We start from the raw sequence: 9,573 nt of genomic DNA, 5'->3' as shown, positions 1-9,573 counted from the left end.
ATACCATAAATGATAAAAAGGGGGGGGGGGGGGGCATGAATGCTCAAAGCTTCCAGAAGGGGGGCGAGTAAAAGCCATAAAAGTTTGGGACCACTGGTCTAGGTGAACACACTATGAAAGAGAAAACAATACAGTATCCTTTTTCAATCTTACTGATACTCAAGCCTTCGCGTTTCATAAACGCAAGCAACGAATCAAAATACGAATCATCTTTCAGTTTGGTCAAACGGACTCAAGATATTATGGACGAACCTTTCTAATACTTTTCGGCAATGATGATACTGTACAACACAAATTATATAAAATAATATTCAAGATGCGCGGGAAAAATGAACTGTACAATAGATAAATTTTCTGATAGTCTAACATATAGTAATAAATTTCTGAAAGCAATTTTCTACTTTATTTCATGAGAAAAATAAAAAAAAATTACGATAAAATGGTGTAAAAATATCTCTAAAAAGGCGATAAAAATAATAAAAGATTAGTTACAACTTGAAAAATTGGGATAGGGTAAATGACCGTGTCAACTCGCTTAATTGGAAGAATTAAATACTATTGTGCCAGAAGAAATTTGTGAACGGATAGCAGTTTCGTAATAAAATTTAACCGAAACGTAATGAAAAATTAAAGCTAGATTACACAATTTTATGTTGTTGAACTTGTAAAGTAAAACTAATCATTTTTCAAATATCAATAAAAGTCTCTTAGCTGGAGTATGAATTTTACGTTTTAATTGTATATGTTCCTTTTATTTGCGAATGCGCACGTCACAATGGTCAATTACGTCATAATAATATAATAGTACGTCACAAATCTCGGTCACAGGGTGTAAAAATAATAAGTGCAAAGATGCTGAAAGTAGAAAAAATAATAAAATGAAAAATAGATAAATGAAGAACTTTATTAACTACAGTGAGCTGTGAAACAATAGTACATACACACATGAAATTTATATATATCAGTCAGTTGATAAATTTACGTGAGATATTGTACATGTCGCATGGTTTCTTTTAAATTAACTGCGCGTGATATGTAACTTAAACAGTAAAGATCATGCCGCACATACAAGCCAATTCTAAATTTACGAAATATGTATATAGAACATTTCGTACGTTTCTTAGCCTTATCAGTCTTCTACTTGTGATATTTAACTAAACATTTCGGTAGAGGATTTCAAGACAAGAGGGCGAATATTTCGTTCGAAAAAAAAACAAGGGAATAAGCGCTTTTTGAACCGGTTTTCTGATCAAAGTTTCAAGCGGTAATCACCAAAGTATTTCAATAATCAAAAATATACGTTTTCCTGATTTCCACAAAACAAGTTTTTTGAGTTTCGTACATTTGGTTTGAAGACCTCGATAAGGTGGTTTAAGATGACGTGGGATATTAAACTACGTAGATGTATACTACAACTACTCTTCTGTTATATAAACTAACTTCCATAGGTATTCAATTGTGAAACGATTAAATATATATTCGCAAAGTTATATTGTTCATGTTTGAAACATTGATAAATGGAATCATTCGGGCTTGGTTACATATGGCCCACAGCTAACGAAGATGTCATGATTCGGAGTAAGGGATACTATAAAAAAAAAAGCGCAGAACATTAACTAAATTTTATCAGTAATATAATAAAGGCAGACAACTTTGATTTACCTCTGTGCTAAACAAAACACCGACACGTTTGGGCTTGAAAACCTTAATTACTGGGGGTGGTAGTAAAAGTAAAACACTGTAACTAACTGTTACTTAATTCGATATTTTTTCCTTCAATATATATATTTAAAAGTGCAGAATAGGCGATTTGAAATTTTAAAATTCTGAAACACATAACTATATTATAATAGATCATCAAATTCCGTTCCTAAAATGGACTGTATAGTATCGGTGGCAGTTTTAGTTTCTTGCCATGTGTGAGAAGAAGCCCGCGAGGAGGTTTTCAATTGAGGCGGCATTGACAGGTGATTCGCGGGGCGTCTTGGGGACGTGTTAGTAGATCCGGTGCCCGAGGACGCCGAACCAGGCCGTCTACGCGCTTTCTTCTTTTTACCGCGCGGTGAATTCTCGTCATTAATGTCGCAAAAATCGGAGAAATCGTAAGCGCCAACACCCAAATCAAGCTCCGTCAGTCCAAAATTGTCTTGCTTTTCACCAAGTACTAAGTCTAAGGTGGTAGGGTCAGGAATCCACCCATCCGGAGGTTCAATTTTACTTCCGGTAACCGTAAGGTCAAGCGCTTCAACGCTTTTTGAAATTCCAATGTCAAAATCGTCGTTAGGATCTAGTTCAAATGTGGGTGTGTTGAGGGCGGTGCCACGCCTTCGACCCAAAGACTCGATCGAAGCCCTGGCGTGTTTATCTGTATTGAAAAAGTCGTCAATCAGGTCATGAGGAACGGTGTCCATGTCGAGATTCAGAGGAGAGGAATTAGGAATATGCACGCTTCCACCACTTGATGTCAGCAACAAGCTCGGGTCAATCGGGAGCATGACATCAGTGAAAAGGCTTTCATTACTGGTCATTGTGGCGGAAGTTGGCGCGTTTCCTCTGCTTTTGCGGGAAGCTGCGAGATTTGGGGTGTTGGGTAGAGATAAGGATGAATTCACAGAGCTACCGCAATGGCTACCGTTGAGTCGCATCTCCTCTAGAATACTAGTAAAAGTGAATTCGCCTTTGAGATAACCAAGCTCCGGTGCTTGGTCTTCGAATAAATTGATTTTTTCAGCTTTAGGTTGTTGTAATTGTTGTTGTTGCTGTTGTTGTTTACTTTTTTTGCTTTTTGCAATTTTCTGTGGCGTTGCCTGTTTTCTCTTTTGTCCCGCCGAACCTTTGTTTGAGGAACCGGCCGAAGAAGTCTTTTTGCTTCCAGAAAACCCTTCGCCGTCGAGAAATTCGTCTCCTGATATATCTCCGTCAGCGAAATCTTCTGGGCGAAGGAAATCGTAGTCGCAGCATTGTTCAATTGAAGGGCTGCAACCTCGACTGGAAGATTTATCTGAGAATAAAAATAGGACTTTAACAAACCCGTTCACTTCATGCCAAATGTAAGAGAGCACCAAGAAGGTTGCGTGTATTGATAAATTGGAATATTCTCTTTACTTGATAAAAAAAGTGAATCGAAATTGAGAGCGGTCATCGCTTTGCTCAGTAACTTAGAGATCCGCCAGGCATAGAGGAAGAACAGTTAATAAGTATGGCGTTATCCCAGCTAAAAGTCGGGCGCTCCAGAAGTGCATGTACCAATATGAAGGTAATTAATTTTTTTCGCCTACATTGCATCAAGTTGTGTAAAGAGACTGAAACCTATGGGCAAGGGGATATATTCACATTGCTAACACAGACAGTACCCGAACTCTTAATAGAACTAAAATAAGAAAAACCAGAATAAAATTATGGCTTAACTCTAACCTGGTACACACACTACGGGAGTACCAAAAGTTGTTTGAGCGTTATGTCATGAATTTAACTTACCCGACGCAGACGATGGCTGTCCTTTCACTTCTCCCGCAGAAGCCAATCTTCTTTTTCTAAGCATTCCACTGGAAAACTTCTCTTCATACTTTGCATCGATTCTCCAGAATCCAGCCTTTCCCGCGGCATCATTTTTGCGTCCGACCCGTTCAAAACACTTGTGGCGTACCAAGTTGTCACGGATGGAATTCTGTGTAAAAAAATATTTATTAATTTTAAGAGGTTAAAGGATAGGTGGAACCAAAAGATACTAAAATAAAATTGTTATTCACATTAACATGCGCTTTATGCCACAGTATTGTGCTGATTTTTATGAAATAACATGCCAGTTTTTTTTTATATATAACGACATGCTACACAGTGACATTACCAGAAGCATTTTATGGCAATATCGTGTCGATTACTTTATAATTAAATGTTAATCCATTTTATATATCCTTATACTTCGGAAAAGGTGGTCAAATTTAAACATAGGAATTGCATCGGAAGATTTAACATCGAAAAAATTAGACATAGGCAATGCGGAATATCTACCAACAGACTCAGTGCCAGTCTATACAGCCCCTAACGACTAGGTATGGCATACGACCTTGTGATGATAACGGGTCGTTACGAATCTGTGAGTCTGTTATCTAGATTTCGAGCATCAAAATATTTTCAAATGTTATTTATTGCACCGGTTTCTGAATCAATCCGCCGGCTTTATTACGATGTAGGAATTTCGCGTTGGTGAAAATACAAAGCAAAATTACCAAAATTTCAAGGTATTTATTGAGTTATATTATTTATTAAAACTTTCCATACGAAGGACTAGTATTAATTGATTTAGCTTGGGCCGTATATAGAACAGTATGGTCATTTCTCTTCGCAAAGATAACTATTTGTTTAACAGTAAATCCCTATTATATTAACGAAATTTTGAACAACGCGCTTTTTGTTTGGTAATAAACGAAATTGGCGAAGGCTATTGTTGATTCAAACTTATTGTTCGGTAACACACAAAAGACGCGGCGTTTACCGCCTACGCGGAGGAGAAATACGCGTTTTAGAGGACAGACAAGATAAGCCTCGGAATGTCGGAACAAAATTATTCTAGTATATTGGAATTTGCCCAGTATAAAATAAAATACAGTGTGACCAAAAAGAAACAGAATGCCGGTATTCTAGGAAGAATATGTCCCACAGCTTTTGCGCAAAGCGTCCTAGACTACTAACAAAAATTGCGAAGTGTTACTAAAAACTAGAAATTAAAGATTTTTGGGTACTCCTGAAGTATGCGCACCAAGATGTCGCACAACCTGAACCCTAACCTTGTATACAACCTGAGTTCAGGTTGTACGACATATTGGTGCGCATACTTCAGGAGGTCCGATTTTTGAATTGAATTACCAAGTAATACGAGCTTTTTTCTGTGAAATGAATTGAAAAATATCGAAAACTCAATATTCCGGCCGATATCCGTTGTAACTGAAACGGTCATAACACAATGTACATAGAACCATACAGGGCATAGTTATGACCTAGGGGTGCATGAGAAACTCGCGATAGCGCTATCACATATATTCTAGTTCCATATCAAAAATGCATCATAATCACTTCGTAATCATGACGGGTCATTGGGTCGTGACTACACAAACGTTGCATGCACAGCAACTTTGACTTGGAAAAAATCTTCTAGTCATGAAACAGTAGCAAGAGGTGCCGTTTGGTCTTATCTATAATATATCGTTCATAGTCTTGTCCCGTGCGTCATTACAAGGACGTAACATGCTGTGCTCACGTAATAAGGCGACAAAACAAACAATGCTCTGTGTTTTAAAAACCGATTACGATGACAAATGCAAACACTGATAAAGATTTCAGAATTTTACAATCGGAACTCTTAAACGATTTCAACATATCCCCCATTCCATTTTCTCTTAATTAGAGACTTCCGCAAAAGCAAGGTCGCAAAAGATAATTCGAAAGTGGCAGAAACTCCCGTAATGATTTTATAAAAAAAAAGGTATTACTTTAAATTTTGTGAAGGATTTTATAATTAAAAAAAAGGAGCCAAGTAAGATGTTCGTTTTGTGGCAACGTCTATTGGCATTTTAGAGGTTACTCATAACTTTGATCAGATATGAGTCTCCTTTAATTCTGAGCGGGTTCACATATCTCTTGGCATTTCCCTGATTGCCCGTTCTTTTAATTCTCCTGTGCTCGTTACTATACTTTGAACATTTAAAAAAAAAAACTAGGAACTAGAGTTTAAGATGCGGACATTGCCGGGCCAACTATCTAATTAAATTCACAGGAATGATATTCATGGCCATTCACGATTGAGAATACGAGTAACAAAAAGACATGGTTGTAAACTGCTTGTCTGAGGAAGTCTGATTTTGGCCAGACGAAACGTTAGAAAATACATTTGTGTTAGTATGCAGCGGGACTCTTGAAATGCCTAGTATGTAATTTTTATTCATGCTACAGCATCCTTGTAATATACAGGTAATATAAGGCATTTAGGAAGGATTGAGAGTTAGTCGAGCGTGACCTCTATTGATAGTTGAGGAAAAATACATATTGTGTTATACGTAAGCATGATGAAGCGCATTTAATTAACAACCTTAATTTTCAATTTGTTCTACATAATTTATAACGGTTAACTCTGGTACAAAAACATTTATTAGTTTGGCATTTTCCATTCGACAAATACAAGCCGTCACTAACCATTAGTCACGGGGATTATCAATGTCTAGTCGCTAATACTATAAGACCCAGACAATAATAAATTACAATTGTCACCACCTGGCGAGATGGGGCCCACAGGACGGTTAAGATTAGGTAGGAACGTTACGATGTGAATGAACGCAACATACGAATATATCTATCAGTACAGGTTGCGAGACACTAATTCTCAATCCCTCCTCGATGCCTTTACGCTAGTGGATCCGTATGCGTATAATGCAAGGATGCTGTAGCAGGAATAAGAATACCGTAATATGCAATTCAAGTCCTGTTGCACACTAACACAAATGTATTTCTGTAACGTTTCGTCTGATCAAAATCAGACCTCCTCAGACAAGCAGTTTACAATATTACGATATTTTAAAATTTAAGTATTTTTTTGCGTGAGTGTCATCGTCATTGATGAATTAATGTTCTGTCCTAAGCTGGTTTCCTGAAACACACACGGAATGTTTTATGTCAGGCTGTTAGAGACGCAACCCATAATCAGCGCGGTTGTTCTGAAAAAAATTTGAGTCGCCATCGACTAGTTTCAAAGGCTTAGTGCATGAATGGCTGTTATTCATAATATTCAGGAAAGAACCAAAATTGATTACTCTTATTAGACACAAAGTCGACACCGCTTTGCTTATCTGATGTTGTTGTTGGGGATGGTTGATGTTGTTATTGTTGTGAAGAAATACTTTACTTCAATACAGATGACCCAATCGATTTCAAATTCCAGTACTCGAAGATGGACGCAGTCGATAGAAAGCTAATTTTTTTTAAAGCCACACCTAATTTGCACAATATTTTACCAAAAATTTTGCTGTTTTATCTTAATTAATGGAAAAACTTTTGACATTCGACGTTAATGTCCACATATTCTAGCATTGCACTCTTGTTTACTTGTATAAGTAATCATATATATGTTGTAAATCTCTTGAAAAACATTTTACAAATTAATTTTTGATGTTGGTTTATCAAATTCTGAATTTCAAGCGAGTACATTTCAAATTTCTATTACGACTCCCGGGTTCTGATGCGTCAGTACCTGTTACGTGTCAAAGGTCATTCAAAGCAACCAAGCGTGTCAGCGACATTAGCCCTTTAAAACACTCCAATTTGAAAATAAAGAACGCGATTGGTCGCGATAATAAATATTTTAAATTCACGCATTCTTTTGTTTGTTTTAGACGAGTCTGATCGAGATGGACAAAAGTCAGTTAAAACTCGTTCACGCTTCGAGGGTACTTGACAATTTTTCCATTAACAGAAACGCCGTAGCAGCCACACTTAATCAAACGCCAAATGGGGTACAATACATCTACCAAGCGCGATGAAACCATGCCCCAATTTCGGCCAACTTAAGCACACAATTGATTTTTAACAGGATCTGCGACAAGCGTTTTTGTCCTGGCTTAACAATGGAGTATTGTTATTCGCGGTGACATATTTCCGATTTGTCTATTGTTCCGAGTAGTTGTCCTTTTTGTATACGTACGCAATCCAGCCCCAAGCAAAACTCTATTTTGTGTCAGGACGGAGCAAATCGGAGCTAAAGAACACAATAGTAATCCGATATCACCATATTCCGAAGATCCGGATTTAGATTTTAACCATTGCGCGTAAGCTACACCGAATTAGCTTCTGAGGGCGCTTCCTGCGCAAAGCCACGTTTGGAGATATTATAAAATGATATTAAACGTATAAAATACATTGCATTTCTTTCGATTCGGGTTAGCAAAAACTTCGTTCTAAATATTTAATCGTTTCGACTTATAATTGAGTAACAGTAAGTCCGCATAACTTCAAAATATGTACACCATTCAAAATTGGCACTTATCCGCGGGCTGCACGATTTTTTCATGTGGGCCGCATTTGGCCCGCGGGCCGCGGGTTGCGCATCCCTGCCATAGGAGATAAATGTGACTTCAAAACAAGTAAATTTCCGAGGTTCTATATAGCATTTATTTTAGCCGAACTTAAGTCACAAATGGAACACGTTTTGAAGTAATTAGAGAAGTGCTCTCATGATGAAAATTACGATAGCAAAAATAATTATAATTATATAATAATTGTTTCATGACCCGAATGCCATCTTTAAGGACACTAAGCGAGTGAGGTTTTCCTTTTCACAATTCACAATCGTGAAACTATAAAATTATCTGTCAAAGATTGAAAAGGGTTAAAAAAAAATTTTTTATTCAAACAATGCCCGTATTTTGTACCGCCTTAAGGAACTATAACAAAAGTGACGCTTGTAGAATCTCGGATCAGAACAAAAGACGGCGTGGCATACGATACCGTCATCCTATTCGAGTTGTATTATCGCATTCCTTGTGACATATTATATCTAGTTGTCCTTCTTCGGTTCGCCCGGACACCTACAGAGTATACGATTTAATACCAAAGAGTGGAATTTTATTTCCCTGGCCGTACTGACTTGAAATGTGTTAGCATTTGTCAAACTGTTATTGTCGGCGTGTGGTTGAATATTTGATGGCATCACTTCAACACATTGCGTGGCATTAGTTTGCACGTGCCACCTCACTCATCGGTGAGTAGGGGGCTCTTATGATCGTAATTCGAACCTATATCAACAAACTCATAAATCTACGTTTGCTTGAAACAAAACTACAAGCACGCTCAAACAGATAGGAACCACGTATGTGCAAAATTGGGTACACACTGTAGTATGTGTACCAGGTTAGGGTTAGGTCATAGTTTTATTCCGATTTTTCTTATTTTCGTTATATTACGACTGTCTGTGTTAGCCAAGTGAATATACCCTCTGCTCGTAGGTTTCCGTCCTTTTACACAACTTGATGCAAAGTAAGCGAACAAAATTAGTTACCTCCATATTAGTAAACAAATTACTGGAGCGCCAAAATTGTTCCATTCCCCCTCATTCTAAGTCAGTTCGATAGCTATACGTGGTTTGGCGGGTTTCAAAAAAAGTTATAAGTTGTCAGTCGTATGCCTGTGGTGTATATAATTTCCACGTGCTTTCGCGACACGATATCATGGACACCACTACAGTACATTATTAGCACAAAATAGAAAAACGCGCAGTGGTGCTACGGCCGGCCATTGCGTGGCAATTTTCAATTTTTTTTTCAAAGCATAAGTTTTCCAGCATGGGTTAGTTGAGTTTCCGTTTTATTTGCGGCGACTTTTAATTGTTAAAGCACACAATTAAATGTGATATTAAGTTTGAAAATACACGCGAAAGTGGAGCCCAACCCCTGAGTTAACAAAATCGGCGCCTTTACAACTTATTTCCGCCCGAAGCCTACGTTTAAAGGAACACAATAGATCGTCCTTTATTGTCCGCACATATAAACGCCAAGCCTCTCTTTAGGGTTCGAGGTACGCTCCCTTTAA

General features: G+C 37.6%; 1 protein-coding gene across 2 annotated transcripts in view; it reads right to left on the bottom strand.

Annotated features, from left to right (window-relative positions):
• Positions 1 to 762: 762 nt before the first annotated feature.
• Positions 763 to 9,573, bottom strand: part of LOC120346425 (uncharacterized) — a 200,558-nt gene continuing 191,747 nt past the window's right edge. For both annotated transcript variants that reach the window (XM_078115547.1, XM_039416157.2), the window contains exons 4-5: positions 3,478 to 3,667; positions 763 to 3,001 (exon numbers count right to left, since the gene is read on the bottom strand). In XM_078115547.1, coding sequence (XP_077971673.1) covers positions 1,845 to 3,001; positions 3,478 to 3,667 — 1,347 coding nt within the window. In that variant the 3' untranslated portion in view covers positions 763 to 1,844. The remainder of the gene's footprint in view (positions 3,002 to 3,477; positions 3,668 to 9,573) is intronic.

Source organism: Styela clava, chromosome 8, assembly GCF_964204865.1.
Source record: "Styela clava chromosome 8, kaStyClav1.hap1.2, whole genome shotgun sequence".
Lineage (NCBI taxonomy): Eukaryota > Metazoa > Chordata > Ascidiacea > Stolidobranchia > Styelidae > Styela > Styela clava.
The sequence above is the reverse complement of the archived record's forward strand: the minus strand, read 5'-3'. Positions and strand labels throughout refer to the sequence as shown.